The sequence below is a fragment of the Silene latifolia genome, chromosome X (genome assembly GCF_048544455.1).
Source record: "Silene latifolia isolate original U9 population chromosome X, ASM4854445v1, whole genome shotgun sequence".
Lineage (NCBI taxonomy): Eukaryota > Viridiplantae > Streptophyta > Magnoliopsida > Caryophyllales > Caryophyllaceae > Silene > Silene latifolia.
The window spans coordinates 91,114,859-91,133,660 of NC_133537.1; the positions used below are offsets into that span (position 1 = coordinate 91,114,859).

At 41.4% G+C, this 18,802-nt stretch overlaps 1 protein-coding gene and 1 long non-coding RNA gene across 2 annotated transcripts; both read left to right on the top strand.

Annotated features, from left to right (window-relative positions):
* The first annotated feature begins 7,593 nt into the window (after positions 1-7,593).
* LOC141617841 (uncharacterized) lies at positions 7,594-8,431 on the top strand. Its single transcript, XM_074434978.1, has 2 exons — positions 7,594-7,814; positions 8,080-8,431. Exons 1-2 carry the CDS (start codon positions 7,594-7,596, stop codon positions 8,429-8,431), a joined length of 573 nt encoding a protein of 190 aa, XP_074291079.1.
* Positions 8,432-16,742: 8,311 nt separating this feature from the next.
* On the top strand, positions 16,743-17,350 carry LOC141621490 (uncharacterized). Its single transcript, XR_012532379.1, has 3 exons — positions 16,743-16,866; positions 17,008-17,073; positions 17,217-17,350. It is a non-coding gene; the product is annotated as an uncharacterized LOC141621490 (long non-coding RNA).
* The last annotated feature ends 1,452 nt before the right edge of the window (positions 17,351-18,802 follow it).

The following is an 18,802-nucleotide window of genomic DNA, read 5'->3' on the forward strand; positions in this document are numbered from 1 at the left end:
GTTTGTCTTGGCCGTGGAATAGTATTTCTTGTAAAAATCCAAGGCCAACGAATTCCAGTTTGTAATTCCTAAGACAGCACGATCCAGATCCCTATACCACTCCCTTGTAGCATCTCAGAGTGAATAGATGAACATTGTCTCCTTGATCTGGTCCTGAGTAACGCCTTCAGGTGGAGGGATGGAATAGACATAGTCAACAAATATCTCCATATGCTTGGCAGCATCCTCATTTGCACCTCCTCCAAACTGGTTTCTCTCAACCAGATTGATATAGGACGGTTTTGCTTCAAACCCTCTAGTGGTACCAGCTGGTAAAGTAAATCCCTTATAGAGATTTTCAGCTTTTGGCTCGGAATGACTCGCTATACTAGCTTCTTCAGCCATATCTGGAGATGTAACGGTCTCAGTTGATGAGGTAGAAATAGGAGATGAAGGTGGATCCTCCTCAAATAACTCGTTCTCGTAGTAACTGGACAGAGTACTCAGCTCTTCCCCTGTCGGCAATACTCTAGATGATCGTCTCAACTCACGCAAAGTCTTCTCGATCTTAGGATTTAACGGTAGTAACTCACCACCCTGTGACCTGCGCATAAGAGGAAACTACAAGTAGAATATGAGAAAAGTTTAAGGAACGGAAGTCCCTTAAACTTAGAGAATAGACTAAAATAAAAAGGAACAACTAAAACTAGCGCTGCCTCCCCGGCAACGGCGCCAAAATTTGATAGCTGTCGATGTGAGTATCAAAAATAATATTTATAATTTTCAGACTACAACTAGCAAGCGGTAGTAAGGGTCGATCCGCAGGGAAGTAGGGAGTTAAGTTGTTTTTTTTCAGTCTATGAATTTCTGGGGGGGGGGGGGGGGGGTTTGATTGGATTAAATCTAATAATATAAAATAAGAATGCAAATAACGAAAGAAATGTAAACAATAATTAAAAGAAGGCTAAGACGATCGGTTCACTGTAGCTACGATGGCGGTAAACCTAGGTAAGTCTGAAATAATCATGTAAGATGGGCAAATAACAGGTCCTCTCGGTCCGAGTTAAGTAGTAGCTCCTTTCGGCCTATGCTACTAATCCCTAAGTCTCACTAAAACTAGCTCTCACCCTGAATAGTGATTCCTAAAGCCTAAATTACTTATCTTTCGATCTTAGCAATTTAGTCGTCTCAATTTATTAATCTATTTTCCCTCCCCTATCTCTCGATCTTTTGGGTCGGTCAAATACTAAGCATTTAACTAGTCGCATGCATTCGATTTTGTCAAATATTGTAATTAAAACATTGAAACGATGCTAATCTAACACGACGCATCGATCGACCGATGAAGGTAGTCGATCGACCAACAGAGATCTGATCGATCGACCAACAAGGTCAGTCGATCGACCATACCCCGACTCAGGTCTACCTATCTTACGCCATCTACACTACGGATCCCCTCACATCTTAGCGCGGGAGATTTAGCTACTCATACTGGAATTAATATTGATAACGAAACTAAAGATGCAAATAACAGAATTCATAATTAAATTAAATAAACAGTAAAACCGCATAAAAGAAGGAATTAGGGCTTAGGGATTCTAACTAATCAATTCTAATCTATAAAGAAAGAACAAAATTCAGAGCAAGAAATACCAGAAATAAGGGAAGCAGGACGAAAAATCCGGATGCAAAGAAGAATTTTATTAAAAAAACTTAAGAAAACTGTAAACTAGGTAATGATAAATCTGAACCCTAATACGAAATTAGTAAATGAGTCATGTCCCCTAAAGCAGCAGGAAAAGTTACGTTATATAGAAGTATTACGTAAAACTCTTCTTAAAACCTAATTACTAATGGGCTTAGGTTAAAAATCTTTTAATTCCCGTCAGGTTGCACAGGCGGTCGATCGACAATTGGCATCAGTCGATCGACCAAAGGTCGAGAATATCAGAAGCTTCTGATTTGGAAATAAAACTTTTTCGTCAGCTCACGTGGTCGATCGACCAATGGACACAGTCGATCGATCTGATCGCTTCCTCCTCTATGATCAACATTCAAGATTCTGGGCGGTCTATAGACCATGTAGGTCAGTCTATAGACCAAGTCAGTTGGTAATCCGCTTCTGAAACTCTCGCAAATATATCTTTCAGGCCTTGCTATGCGCACCAAGTTCGCTTCTCGAGTCTTTACTTCATGTCAGGTTCTATGCCTAGTACTCGGGGACCGATTCGGCTCATTTTCTGTTGCATTCTTCCCATTTCTGCAATATTACACAAAACACGAAAGTAGACGGAAATAGGGAAAAGAGTAGCATAAACTACATAATTGAGCTCTGAAATGCGTGTGAAATAGGGTGTAAAACGTCATATTTAGGACACGCATCACATACAAAACATAGTCAACGACAAATCGTAATATTGATTAGGCACTAAGACCACTTTAACCCTAAATTGGTAGAAATTTACCAAAACAGTTTGGCGTCCAGCGTAGGGCATAGTGGTCGTCTCCGTTAATCAGTGTACGAAGAACAAGAAGCATGTCAGGACAACCAGAAGCAAATCCGACCAAGACGGACGGCGTTCCTGGAACGCGAGCACCACCTCCTTCCACGGCAGAAGCACGCACGAACCCAACGCAGCCACCAAGCGCTGCGACTACGCTAGGAACAGTTCCAGTGCCAGCTGTCAAGAAAAGCCATAGCTCTCAGACAGTGATAAATCCACAGCACACGGAAAGGGCGCAGGTCAGAGACCCGGGCGTCAGCCCAGGTAAAAAAAGAATGGGACAACTGGAGAAAGGAGGGCAATCCAGGCACCAGGATCTGGCTCCACCGAGCCCTACCAGCATCATGATAAGCGGACTGGATACTCTGGCGACGACCATCAGAACGATGCAAAGTGAAAATTGGAGCATGAGATCACAGATGGAAGCAGATAACAATCTCTTCCGGGCCCAGATTGACGAGCTACGACAACAAGCTCCCAGTCCAGCGGCCTGGATGCAGGATATCAGATTCAGGGACGCGCCAGCGGGAGATAGAGAGAGGAGGCGGGCACATCTGCTGCCACAGGATGTGGTAACACGGCTGAATATGGAAACCACACCGCAACAGAAGAGAGGCCTGATCCCCGTGGGATTGGGGGCACTAACGCCAGATGACGAGCCAGCACGCCAGGAACCAACACCCATGTCAGGTACTCTGCCCCCAAATAATTTCATGCGTTCTGACAGTCTCTCTGGCGCGGGTATAGGAGAACGCCAACAAAGCAAGTTGATATGTATAACCTTGCCATCAGTGGGACCAGTCCAGAACAGATCAGAATATGCGTGGCAAGCAGCTTGGGTCCAGCAACACCGCAGACGCACGCACCACCGGCAGCCGGACAACAGAATCTCGCAGGAACTACAGAACTGCAACCACAGGTGCACCAGCAACTCACGGGGAGAGAGCCCTATATAGAGCAGCAGTACCAGGAACTACGCAGCCTCCTCCGGAGAGTCCGAGGGATGCCTCCACCCATGGAAATGGCAACGCCAGACAGCTACGCTGATTTACCCTTTACCGACGCTATAGCTACTGTGGCTCTGCCAAAAGGGTTCAGTGTCCCGACAATGACCCTTTTTGATGGGACCACAGATCCCTGTGATCACATTAGCTAGTATAAGCAAAAAATGATGGTGACTACAACAGTAGGGGTCTCGAAAGAAGCGTGTATGTGTAAAGGATTCGGGTCAACCTTATCTGGAGCAGCGCTACAATGGTTTGTTAGTCTACCCAACAAGTTTATATCCTCGTTTCCTGACCTGGTCAACGTATTCAACTAGCAATTTGGCAGCAGCCGAAGGACCCCGAAGCAGCCAAATGACCTTTATAGAATTGTCCAAGAAATTGGTGATTCAATTAAAGATTATGTTACAAGATTCAACATAGAAAAGGTAGCTATACGGAGTTGTGACACATCCACAACCATTCATGCCTTCAGGCAAGGCTTGGATAAAGATTCGGATCTGTACAAAGAATTAACATTGTATCCCTGTGAGAGGTTTGAGGAAGTTCAACAGCGTGCAACAGCGGCATTGAGGCTGGAAGAAGACATACTGTCTAGAAAAGGAACGGTAACTTTCGACAAAACAAGCAGGAAGATTAAACAGAGAAAAAGGACGAGAGAGATAGACGATACAGCAGGCCCAACATTAGCAAAGTGGCGGAAAAATCTCAACAAGTGAAAGATTCACAGTATCCGCCCAAGTTAGCTGAGTATGGGTTCAACACAGGAATGGAAGGTTTGTTAAAAGCATTGAAGGAGTTGGGTGACCAGGTAAGGTGGCCTAAGCCACCTACGCAAGACATGCCTAATGACGACCGAGATCGCAGTAAGAGGTGTGAGTGGCACCAGGATATCGGACATCGAACATAATATTTTTTCAGGCTGTGGAATAAGGTAAAATTTCAGGTACAGAAGGGGAATCTGGACCACCTGTTACCACGTGGGGGCAAGCAGAACAGGAGGGAGACAGCAAATTAGGTGCTCCCCTCTGCCCCACCTATTTGCACCAAAATCATTAACGTGATAACAGGTGGATCCGAGTTGTCAGGGTTAACCTACTCTGCGGCCAAGAGGCGAGCTACCGAAGGCAAGGGAGACCACCCAGAAACGTTATGCAGGGTGAGCCAGAGTGACTTGCCTATAGTTACGTTCGACGAAGCTGACACAGGAAACGAAGCAGTACAGCACCACGACGCCCTCACCATAACATTATCTATTGGGAATTGCACCATGCGAAAGGTATTAGTAGACACCGGGAGCTCTGTAAACCTCATCATGTTTGAAACTCTCAAAGTAATAGGCTTCGACAAAGAAAACTTGATAAAGAAATCTATGCCACTGGTGGGATTTAGCGGTGAAACAACACACTCGGTAGGTGAGATAACCATTCCAACTTATATCGAAGGGGTGAAAAAATTAGTGAGGTACCAAGTCATCGAGGGCCCAGCCACTTACAATGTCATCTTGGGGAGACCGTGGCTGCATCAAATGAAGGCGATCCCCTCGACATACCATCAGTGTCTCAAGTTCCTAACTCCATGGGGTGTAGTCAAAGTAAAAGAAGATCATGAGGAATCCAGAAGCTGTTATAAGCAAGCCCTGAAAGCCACAACCAAGCTTCCCTCATAGCAATTACAGGACGGGGGAGCCTCGGAGGAGTACAAGGAGCCACCCTCAGAAGAGTTAGATCAGGTCCACCTGGACAAGGCACACCCAGACAGAGCAGTGCTAATTGGGGCAACCTGCACTGGAGAACTGCGAGATCAGCTAATTCAATTCCTTAAAACAAACATGGTCTGTTTTGTCTGGTCCCACAATGATATGGTCGGTGTAGACCCATCCATCATCTCACATAAGTTAAGCGTAAATCCAGGCTGTACCCCAGTACAGCAGAAGAGAAGGAAATTCGCGGCAGAACGGAATGAGGTTATCAACAAGGAAGTGGACAGCCTCCTGGCGGTAGGAAAAATCAGGGAGGTCAGCTATCCTGACTGGCTCTCTAATTTAGTAGTGGTGCCTAAAAAGAATGGAAAATGGAGGATGTATGTTGATTTTACAGATCTAAATATAAAGCTTGTCCTAAAGATCATTTTCCACTACCACATATCGACGCAATGGTGGACGCCACGGCTGTCCATGATGTGCTTACCTTTTTATACTCCTGGAGTGGCTATAATCAGATTAAGATGCATCCGCAAGATCAAGAGAAGACATCATTCATGTCAGAATGAGGCATATACTGCTACAATGTCATGCCCTTTGGCTTGAAAAACGCTGGCTCCACCTACCAGCGTTTGGTAAACAAGATGTTCAAACAACAGATAGGGAAGACTATGGAGGTGTATATAGATGATATGGTGGTGAAATCAAGGAGGGCTGGTATGCATATGGAACACTTAGCAGATACCTTTAAAACATTAAGGGAATATAAGATGAAACTTAATCCATCCAAGTGCTCGCTTGGGGTGTCCTCTGGAAAGTTTCTAGTGTACATGGTAACTCAAAGGGGGATTGAAGCCAGTAGGGAGAAGATCAAGGCAGTCCTCCAGCTGGAATCACCACAGAGGCCGATGGACATGCAGCGGCTAGCAGGAAAAGTGGCAGCCTTAAGTAAATTCATCTCACGAGCCTCGGATAGGTGCAAACTGTTCTATGATATATTGAGAAAGAGCCAGAAGTTTGAGTGGACGGAGGAGCACGAGAAAGCATTCAAAGAACTCAAGTGCTACCTGTCGGATACAGAAGCAGCGGTAAGCGTTGTTCTGGTCAAGGAGCAAGAAGGGATGCAGCATCCAGTATACTATGCCAGTAAGTCTCTGCTTCCTGCAGAGAGCAGGTACACACCTTTCGAGAAGTTAGTCTTAGCTCTGGTCACTGCTTTATATAAACTGCGCCCATACTTTGAATCTCACACCATTCGTATAACGACTAATTATCCACTACAAACGATCATGAGAAAGCCTGAACTATCTGGAAGAATGAGCAAGTGGTCAGTACACCTAAGAGGCTATGATTTACAATTTGAACCTAGGACGGCAATAAAGTCCCAGGCACTGGCATATTTTATTTCAGATTTCTGTCCTACTACACATGTGGAGGCAGAAAAAGAAATGTTAACATTACTAGGGGAGCAGGAAAGCGGAACCTGGACCCTGTACATAGATGGAGCCTCTAACGCTCGAGAAGCTGGAGTGGGCCTGGTCCTCCGGTCCCCAAAGGGGGATATGATGGTACAAGCAGTCAGGTGCGAATTCAAGGCAACTAATAATGAAGCTGAGTATGACGCACTTATACTGGGGATGCAAATGGCGCAAGGGCTCAAGGTGTGGAACCTAAGAGTTTACATCGACTCATTGCTTACAGTAAATCATGTGAACAATGAATACGTGGCGTGTGATTCAAAGATGACAACCTACTTGAAGGTAGCCACGGAGCAAAAGTTGAAGTTCTGGTCTTTTAAGATTACTCGGGTGCCAAGGGATCAGAACGTGGAAGCAGACGCTTTAGCCACGTTGGGAGCCACCTTTCGGCCCGCGGAACTCTTCAATATACCAATTACTCATGTGCTAACTCCAGCTATATAGAAGGAGTTGGAGCAAAATCATCCAGGGGAGACAGCGCACGTGCAACACATAAATAGAGCAGGAGTCCTGGTCTCAGATGGAAACCAGCAGTTGGTTTCAGATTAGAGAACACCTTATGTGGAGTGGCTGAGAAATGGGAAACTCCCAGAAGTCAAGAAAGAAGCACAAAGTTTCAGAATGAGGGCCTCCAGATTCGTGCTCTTTAGAAGATCTTTGGCAGGACCCTATCTCAGATGTCTAAATAAAGAGGAAGCTAGCACAGTGCTGCAGGATATACATAGCGGAGAATGTGGGAATCATGCAGGTGGACAAAGTCTATCTAATAAAATATTAAGGCAGGGGTATTTCTGGCCTACTATGAGTGTAGACGCTGTAAACCACGCCAAGCGTTGTGACTCGCGCCAGAAGGCAACCCCATCAATTCATCAGCCAGCAGAACCAATGCATCCGATCATCTCCCCGTGGCCATTTATGATGTGGGGATGGGCATAGTGGGAAAGCTACCCAGGGCTCCAGGTAACAGAGTGTTGATGCTTGTCATGACTGACTATTTCTCAAAGTGGATTGAAGCTGAAGCAATGACAGAAGTGAAAGAGGCTCAAGTGATCTCTTTTATAAAGCATAACATCATCAACAGGTTTGGGATACCATCTGAAATCATATGCGACAATGGATCCCAACTCATATCTGATAACACTGAAGGGTTTTACTCACGTTGGAACATAACGCTAAGGAAGTCTTTCCTCGTTACCCACAAAGAAATGGCCAAGCAGAATCCAGCAATAAAATCATTGTGGAGAACCTCAGGAAGCGGCTGGAGGAGCTAGGGGTAAGTGGACAGACGAGTTGCCACTAGTACTCTGGTCAAACAGGACGACACCAAAGGTGGCAACGGGACAGACGCCATTTAGCCTGGTATTCGGGGCAGAAACAGTGATCCTGTCAGAAGTTTTGGTGCCAACACACAGGTATGGCTGTCAGACACTAGAGCAGAATCAAATCGAAATGGCTAGGAGCCTGGATACAGTTGACGAGCTAAGGGAAAGTGCTTACATATGCATGGCATCATACAAGCAATCTATAGCAAGAACGTATAACAAAAATGTCAATTTAAGGACATTTGCGGTAGGGGACCTGGTACTCAGAAGGGTATTTGAGAATACCAAAAATCGAAAGGCATGCAAGTTTGCTTACAAATGGGAAGGACCATATCAGGTAGAAAGCATTGTTAAGAATGGGGCATACATGTTGATGACCATGCAGGGTCAGATCTTGCACAAACCCTGGAACATTCGCCATCTAAAACAGTACTTTGCTTGACAAAGTGCTGAAACCTTAGTGTACAGAGGACCTTTCAACAGTCCATGAAGCAAAAAAAAAAAATTCAAAAAAAAGGGGTGGGGGTTATATATGCTTTAGGTTATGGTTTGTTTTTACTTTTAGTAATTTTTAATTTTTTCATTTTTTAAAACAAATTGAGTCGTTTTTAAACCAAGTAGTCCAGGCTGTAGCTTCCTGGATCTAGCTATTGCCTTGGAACACCATGAGATAGCACCAGGTAATTTGTACTACTTTGGAATTTTACGCTTCTAGGAAGAAAGGCTATGAGTACTAATGTTGCTTACTTGTCAGGCAGGTTAAATTTTAAGGGTCTAGCCCCTGCCATGTGGGATACGAGACGTTGCCAAGTCAGCCACATGGAGGGCATACGGTATGGGAGGTAGCAGGGCACGGCGATACTAAGACCACCCGTTCCTCACCGTTAATCCCAGACAAAACCGTAGCTACGATGTGGGTACTAAAATCCCGGGGCCATATACATAGGTGCATGCACGAAACTACAAACGCTGGAACCACAAGGAACACAACATTCCTTGTTAACCGGAAAGGACAATGAGAGGTACGCTTTAACTAGCTATCTTATTGATAAAATACTTTACGTCATGGGTAAAATATTTTATCAAGCATCTGCCACCAGGGGCAGAGGTTATGTACCTGGAACCAGGTCAGCCTCCTGGACAATCAAACGTGGGAACTAAGCCCCAGACGCAGAAAGAACATCATAAGACATAGCAAAAGGGGCCTAAAAACTAGGCCCAAGGCAATTCAAAATAAGGACACCAGCTGCCCACAGCAGGTGCCACAATAGTTTCAAGCCTGCACACCAGCAGGCACCAGCAAACATAAAAAAAAAGGAGTTCAAAAGTGTAATTACAAATCTTGCACCACACAGGGCCAAGTCCCCAGAAAATATGATTAAAAACTTTTAAGAGAGGTCAATCCTCTCAACAGCAGCACCCTGACCTTTGCCCTGCTCCCCATGCTCTGTCCTCTCCTCTGACGTAGGTACCTGATCATCTCCACGAGTCATAGCAGCATCACCACCAGCCGTCTTTGCCATGATCTCCTCTACAACATTTGCCTCAGAGATAGATCCAGAGATATCCATGGCAAGAAATTCAGGCTCAAGATTGGAAACCTCAGCATCAGCAGGGAACATGGCAAGAAATTCAGGCTCAAGATTGGAAACCTCAGCATCAGCAGGGAACAAGGCGCTCAAGTCCATACCATTGGGGAAGGCCAGGGCAAATTCTGCCTGCTCCTCCTCTAGGTTCCAGGAAGTGTGCCTCCCCTCAGTGTAAGCCCGGATGCAGTCAATCCTCCCTTCGAAGGCGGTATAGGCTCCCACGTTTCTATCCAGTTCAGCCATCTCTTCAGCACATGCCTCCACCTTGGTCACCCTAGTGGTCAGAACACGATTAGCCTCCTGCGTCCTGGCAATTTGGTCCTTGGTTACCTCCTTCTCCCTCTTGGCTGCATGGAGCTGCTCCCTGAGTTTAGCGCAGGTGGTCGTGAGCTCCTTGTTCTTCCCCACAGACGCCAGGCTTTCAGTCTTGGCTCTTTTTAGCATCTTGCGAAGGTATAGAGATTATTGTAGCACCTGGGACATGTAAGGAGGCTATCAGTCAGAAAGAAAGTTGAAATAATGGAAGCAAGAGACAGAGGCAGCAGAAAGCAGACTTACAAGGAAGCATTGTTCAGCAGCCAGGTCAGTCATCTCCTGGGGATCACTCTCATCAAACATCTAGGTGCAGGTTGGTGTCAAAAGCCGCTCCAATGAGGGCTAGTAGTTGACACGCTCTGCGTCCTTAAAGCTAGTAGGAAGATGGATCAGTTGATCATCAACACGGGTTGGAGAACCAGGGGCACGGGATATGGGAGTGGCCTCAATAGGCTCAGGAGTAGGTCTAGCGGCAGACCTCCTTTTAGAGGAAGTAGGTGAGGGTGTGGATTCAGCAATCCATTTCCTTGCCTGACGCATCAGGATCTCAGAGGCAGTAGGGCGGGTGCTTCCTACAAAAACGCCAGAGCACATATATGGGTATTCAAAGTAAATAGCTGCAGAGACAAGCAAGAGACAGAAACAAGCGCTTACCAGAAGACATGGTTTCCTCAGCGGCAGAGTTGTCAAGGCCAGAAAGCAGAGCAGGGAACGTCCTTTGTTCTTCAGGGATGGAGAAAAGCTTGGCAACGAAGGTGTCCTTGTCCTTAGACTTTTCAGGGTTCTTGAGTTCTGCAGTAAATCACGAGGTAATAAAGGTGAGTAGCAGAAGAAATCAGGTAAAAAGACATGCAAGCATACTTACTCCTAGCCAGGATCCAATGCTCAAAGAGAGAGTTCCCACGCAGAGGAATAGAGTCAAGCTTGATGTAGAAGAAGCCTCGTACCAGCCGTCGTCTTTGCTTTTGGCCGCGGACTGAAGGAAATTTTCAGTCTTCTCAACGGCCCTGAAAGTGTATTGGCCATTTCCAAGTGACCGTCACTCAAATCTATGGGCCAGATCTGATTGCCCGATGTCAGCGGCCAGGCTGTTGTTAAGAGCGACAGTGGATATAAGAATTCTCCATGCGCATGGAGTAATTTGAGCCATGGAAAGGGAGTTCAAACGAATAAACTCTTGGATCAAGGAAGGAAAGGGAAATTTGAGACCAAGGATAAAGGGGTACATATACAAGCAGATCCACCCTTCATAGTAGGCGTCAACTTTCTGACCAGGACAAGGGATATGAATCTCCACATCATTGCGCAGACCTAAAAGTGCTTTGATTCGTGGGATGTCGCCCTGGGTCAAGGTGGAGTCACAGAAGTGCGGTTTTTTGAGGATACCCCGGGAAGGGAAGACGTCATCCTCGACGAGATCGATTGTGGCGGAAGAGGAAGTGACGAAACGTGTTTTTCCCATAGTAAAATGAAGAAAGAAGAGAAGTACAAGTACCTGAAAGACAAGAAGGAAAGGCGGCGTTGACGGCGAGAAGAAGAGCGGGAGACGGGTTTGGGAAATCGAGGTTTTGAGGATTTTGAGGAGGTGAAATGATTGATGAGAGAGAGAGAAGGGGGACGGATGAGATTAAATAGGGGAAAGTAGTTGGGGGGGGGGGGGGTTTAAAATGTGAATTGGAAAAGAGTATGCGGAAAGTCATTCAACGGTACACTGCAATTTCCCGCGCAAATACCTAGGGTTGATTTTCGCAAAAAATTGGGGCCAAACTGTTAGGCCAAATTCTGGATATGGGCTAAACCAGGGAAGCAGAACAGGAGGCAGAGTAACCTGGAGGCATAGCAGTAGCAACGTATATTGAAGAGGTGGACCCGGACTTGGACACTCGCATATTCATGGGTAAAATAAGGAAATCCTACCTTTTACCATATTCAGAATAAGGAAAGTCCAATCTTGTGCCAAATTAGGAATACTTGATGAGAAAGCAAAGAAACCTAGGAGGAAGAGCATCACTATATAAGGGGCATAAAGGTAAGACCTAAAGATCATCCAAGAATACAGAAAAGAACCCTAGCTTCCGCAGTAAAGCAATATCGTCCATATTGTACTCTACACCGAATTATAGTGAAAATATTGGTGGGATTTCGTCTCCCCCCGCGGTTGTTTTCCATATCGGGTTTTCCGCGTAACCAAAATTGCTTGTGTCCTTTATTTTCGTTTACATACAGTTCAGACATACATACAAAACACAGTCAACGACAAATCATAATATTGATTAGGCACTAAGACCACTTTAACTCTAAATTGGTAGAAATTTACCAAAACATTGAAGTTAAAGTGTGTGTATTCATTAGCTTGATTGTTACACCAATATAAAGTTATGCGTTTAAATGCCGATAAAATAAATCTTATGACGATTGGACTATGGTTCACATGATGAACGTTTTGGTAATGTATTTGTGATTATTTTATTTATACATAAATGTTGCCCTTTTATATCATGTTAGTAAATCTTGATTGTTAAACTTTGTGGATAAAGATATACGTGGAGGAAAAAAAATATATGTAAAAAACTTTATATGATTGATCTTAAGAAGTTTTATATGATTGATATGGAGAGCGACACCATCAAGTTTGGATATGTAATTATATTAGATTTAAAATAAGAAATTTTTGGCTCAACTCCAATATGCATTGGATAAATATCAATGTTCAACGAGTTTAATTTCAAGGCAAATTATTATAATTCTCGATTTAAATATTTAATGGTATCCTGTTATGGTGTGCATGAACGTACTATTGGACTGGAAAAAACTTATTGCGTGTATCACATGGTCTGGCATATATATTTTATGAAGTTGGTATTTCAACAAACTTTATTTATTTACTTCATGATACGATTTATTTGACATGAGAGGTGCTACTTTGTATAAAATGTTATACTAAAGCTGATTGGTATTTTTAGCTGGAGAATCCATGTCTACCAGTGGTTTATCATTTTGATAGGTGACGATGTAATAAGTTAGCTATGGAGAAAAAAAAGCATGCAATAATATTATCTCATTTTAGGATGGGAATTGGGTTAATAACTCTTTTGAATGCGTATGCTCTCTATACCACTTGATTGTGGAAGTGGTGTACCTATTGGTACAATATATTTTATTTGTTGTTGGTAAATCCAACATGAAATAGTGGAGGGACATTTGTCCTATGATACATGTATATGATGCTCATATGTGAGCAAAAAGAATGTCATGGCTGATCAGTTAGCTAGTGCTCTAGCGAGAGAGAATTTGTGAAAGCATCGAGGGGGAGTGAACTTTTGCCCAAGGTTCAATTTAGTCATGTATGAGGATACTCTGCAAAGGGAATAACGAATCATAGGATGACGGGTGACATACCTATATATTATAATGATGATTTTTATTAGTTGTGATCCCTCCATATGATGCAGGCATGTAAACTTGTGGTGTAGATAATAAGGATGAGCAAAGTGCAATTTTGTTTGAGAAATGTGAAAGACTTAGTGTGTCCATATGTCCGGAATATTGTATAACCGATTAATTCTATGTGGCTACAATGTTCTTCTAGGAGCCGCTTGTAGTCTGAGTCCTAAATGAGTTAGGATTTGGGTAGTATTAATCGGTCCTACAGGGTCACACACTAGATGAGTTTTGGGCAATTATAATTAATATCGATTAATTATTATAAAGGTAATAAGAATAATAAAAGATTATTCTATTAGACTTTCCATATCCTAGATAGTCTAGGATTCTCCTTGAACTCCCTATATATAGAGATATAAGGGGAGATGTTTAATGATTAGTTTTTCAAAAGCCAAAAATCTCAAGGGAGAAAGAGGGAAGAAAATTGCCCTTAAATTTGTACTAACATACATACTCACATTGTGTGGATACCGGTAGAGGCGCAACACTTGGGGCGTTATTGTGACACGGTCTCACAGATTATATTACTATTCAAGGATCTGCGATTTGGGTTTTATTATACTTCTTATTATTAGCATATTATTGGAATTCTTCCGCATCCAAGTAAGTTTGCTAATCACCCCTTTTATTTAATCTTAATACTTAACATGCATGAGGTCTTGGGAATTATGTAATTCAAATCTGTTGAAAATCGTTACAGAACCCTTCAGTGGTATCAGAGCGAACATGTATTGTTAAGTATTAGATTAAAAGGTTGCGCCTTTAGATATAATTGTTGTATCTATGTTTTTGTTCTAGAGTTACAAGATTAGAGCTTTTAAATTGAATTAGTTTAATTAATGCAATTGTTGTATGTTGTTAAACATCAAATTTAGGATTGTATCATAATAGATGTTGACTTGTATCGTAATATTTGATATTATGATGTATTCCTTTAATTCGATTAAAAGAATCCTAATTTAATTGATTTTAACAAATCCCTAATTTGTTGTTAGATGCTTATTTTAAGAGTGTCTTAAAATTTCCAATTTGATTGGATCTAATTAAATTAGATATGTAATAAACCCTAATTTGATTAGGTGATTAAATTGTTTAATCAGTTTTTAAATTTTGAGTAGAGAAAAAAAATTATTATTCGCGAAACACTGTTCACGCACGGGTACTGTTCACGGCTATTGTTCATCAGTTCCGAGTGCTGGATTTTGATGTTACAATATTGTTTTTCGAGTGTAAACGGCATTCTAAACAGGACTGCATTGCAGTGTCGGCGTTTTTAAGCCAAATTATGAGGTCTTGATAGACTTTCAAGTCGTTTTTGATTAAAAATTATGATTTTGATTTTTCATAATTTAGTTTTGGGTTTTAATCAATTTGATTTATTGATTGTTACAATGTTGTATTGATTTATGTTTATATCATTATTTATTGTATATATACCTTGAATGATACGATTATTTACCCATGTTATTATGTTTTTGCATAAGATGTTTAAAAACAAACAATTATGAATTCACTACTACAATCTAAGGTAAAGAGAACACTCCTTTAAGAACGGTTGATAGCGGAACCGGTCTCTTTGTTATTTTTAGTTTGGCGGGCATATAGGATTCCAATAGAGAACGGTTGTTTCCTCAAACCGTTCTCGTACATTAACAAAGAGAACGGTTAGGTTTGACCAGCCGTCTTAATATATAAAAGAGACCGGTTATATATCCAAAACCGTTCTCCTTGATACAACAAAGAGCACGGTCCCAATCCTTGACCGTTCTCTATTAAATCCTTAAAAGACCCCCATTTACACTTCATCCCAACTCATATGTCATACTCGTCCTTTCCTCCCTTTCCTCTCACTCCCTTTCCACCGCCACCACCCTCGTCGCACGTCGGTGGCCATTCTTACAACTTCTTTCTCATCGCCGCTCGTCAGTTGCCATTCATACAACACTTCCATCAAGGCTTGTGAAATCCTTCAAATTCTGCTCAATTATTAACCCCAAATTCCTTAAATTGGGGGACACATTTAAGCAAACTACAGTTTTCTCAATGCCCGATCTTCTCGATTACTCCAAGGTTAGCCTTGATTTCAATCCTCTCCATTTTGATGCTGATTGCGCTCGAACTGCAGGATTTCAACACCCAATTGTTCATGGAAAGCTGCTTGCCTCCTTGTTTCCTCGTATTATCGCCTCTCATTTTGTATGTTGCATCTCATCTTTTATTTTCACTTTATACACTACCTAATTCTCTTCAAACTTGTCTTATTCATGCTAAGAGGGTTACTATTATGCCTAAGGCTATTCAGTTGGCTAGGAGGATTAGGGGTGAGAGGGCTTGATTTCTTTCAGGCTATTGTCTTGTTGTTGTTGCTTAATGTTGTTGAAAATGTTAGATATGTTATTTCGTTGGCTATAAAACTCTGAGTAAGGAACGTTGAACTTTTATCTTCTTTTCGCCGTTTTTTTCTCCCTCTGTTACTTTTTTTCATATATAGGAGTCTTGTTCGTTCATACTTTATGTTACCACATGCTCCAAGATCTTTTAGAATTGAGAATGGAAATTGGATTGGTAGATCATAGATGTTTCTTTTGGATACATTAATCTGGTCATATATATTCTGCACAATTCTTTGGCCAGTGCCCAGTAGCGATGATTGTTATGTTCACGAATCATTCTGTCATAGTTGGCCAGCTGCATCTGCTACTTGCCCCTTTATCATATGCTTATTCCATATTCTAACTCATTGTCTTGTATTGTCCCGTCAGGCAATTGCCCGAGAACTTTCTATATTAAAGCACCGTATTGATCTAGAAAATGAGGGGACAGCGAGCTGAATATCCTTTCATAATACAGTCATGTTTTTGATCTTTTGTTCCACTTTGTTCCATTAGATTTGATGCAGGATAACCGTTAAAAAAGAAAAACTCTATTTCCTGAAAATACGAAAGCGGTATGTACGGCGTATGTATGTATGTATATAGAATTATGCTACAACATTACCTCGATGGCTCAAAATCTGGCGTGCCTCACAAAATAATAAGCGCAAATAGTTTAGGGAAACATTTTGCTTTATTCGAGTATACTCATTACCTTGATTTGAGTTTTGATTAATATGTCTGTGTGTTATGGATACTAGTTTTTCTAATTTGATTTTCGGCAATCAAAGCCTGTGTTTGATTTCCATATAATCTGTGAGAAGTGTGGTTGGCGATTGTAATCTTTTCAATTATTTGTTTACGGTTTTGGTTGAGTACTCGTGCGCCTTCTGCTAAGTTCATCGAATTGGAGACACACTCTCAATGATCATCCTAAACTCACCTTTCCTTAATTTGGCTACCTTTGTGTACTATCAAAAATTAGTCCTGATCACACCTCTTTTCCTGCTTTTCTAAAATTAACAGGTTGTTGGCTCTTTATCATGGCCACTCATTTCAATATATAGAGTCTCTCTTAGGACTCAATCTCCAAGAACTGAGATTATAGATTCATTGTTCAAACCATTGGAGAATGGAAAAGACGATGGTAGCATGAGGTAACTAGTTAATGCATTGATATCATTGCCTGTACATCGCATTGTATAGTCTACATTTTATTTTTGTTGGAGCTTTATCATACCCAAATCAGGTATATTCGATTATACTGCGATGTTTTTAAAGAATTCTCTATTTTTCAGTGAGCTGCTAAAGGACTTCTTTATGATGAGCAAGGGCCGTAAACCTAAACACATAATTATTTTCAGGTATTGCTATGCCTGTCGCCTACTAGTAATTCATTAATTCTTTGAGCTAGAATATAAATCCACTTATCAGGTGTTACTAATATGATGTGCCAAAGTGAATTTTCCTATATTTTTCATGGTGGTTTGTTGTTTGGACATCGAAGAAGTTCCTCTCTGCAGAGCTTTTTGTTTCCCGACAAAGAATAAGAAAGCTAAGGGAGCTAGACATTCTACCTTTTTATTCATTATGCTCCATTGCAGTGAAAACTGAAAAGGATACTCAAATGTCCAAATATACTCAGGTAAATGTCAGTATTGTTCCTGAAATTGGTAATATTTGGTCTCAATTTATATCAGAAGTTCATATTTGATTGAGTTTCTTTTAATTAGTTTATTCTATTTTACCTCTCTGTATCTATGTTTTCTATTTTCAGGTCAAAAGAACAAGGGCACTCGCCTAAGTGATCTTATAACACCCTACTGCTACACCTTGCGACCATATCTTTTTTTTTTGGTAATTACTCTTTTCAACTCACAATAATAATATTCTTTTTCTATTTTCAAATGATAATTTCTTTAGTCACGCACCTTCATACTTTCTTTCGTTTATCATTCCTTAAGCTAAAATTGTCTATGCTATATAGCCATTAAATCTGAGCTAGTTGTCATATAATATATGAAATATTGATGGAATTTTATGATTTATGTAGGCAGGTGTTTAGTAGTTAGTAGAACTTATTTTGCTGCTATTTTGCCAAGTATATAACATTGTGGAGTGAGAGTTTTATCGATGACGACGTTTTCACACAGGGAATCAGCTATGGAATTGAATCTTTATCCAGCTCGAAGTTGTTGCATTAAAAGAACTTCCCAATGGCAAGTCTTCCCAATTTGGCAATTGGTTTTGTGAGCTTTTGGTTGGTAGTAATAAGCCTATTGTCCCTTGCTTAAGCTCACCCAGGTAATATAATGATGCTAATAGTGATGCTGATTTGTTGGTGGTGGTTATATTTGTGGTTCTTGTGCAAGTATGTGTCTTCTCTTTTACGAAGGGTTATATTTTCTCAATAGTTGTTTGTACATGTTGAGGCGACCTATAAGGCAGTAACTGAGAAAATTCATTTGGCTAGTTTGCAATTTTGACATTGAAACCTATGATTGATTATTTATGTTTTTACATTTTGCCATGTCCTTTTACATCTACTTTATGCATTTGGTCTTAACCTGTATTTGGTTGCATTCCTTTTGCTTACACTAGCTCACTAAAATTATGTCTTTGATTACGATATGCGTTGACTTTAGAACTGATAATTAGGATTGTTGGTAATGATGTCTTGACGATTCTTAACCCTGAAATTTTAATCCTTAAGAAACCATTCATTGTCTTAAAACTGATTTTTTATAGCCTACTTAAAAATTTGTTAGAAAATAAGATAAGGGTTGAGTTTAGATTTGATTTCATTGGTATATTCTTGTCAAGAGTTCTTGTTAGGAGGGTCATCAGGTAATTGGTTTTCATCCTATGTTTACTCTCATGATTAGCTTGTAATTATTTGATTTGCTTATCATAATTTTGGCTAATTTAGAACTGCTACTACATTGAGTTTTTAATGAAATATTTATCATAATTATATGCCATATATTGGCGTGTTCTATGTGTTTAAGAGGAGCCGCTAAAGAGTAACTAAAGGCGAAAAAATAGTAAATCATGCTTGCCATTTTAATTATGTACACGGTATCAAATATTCAC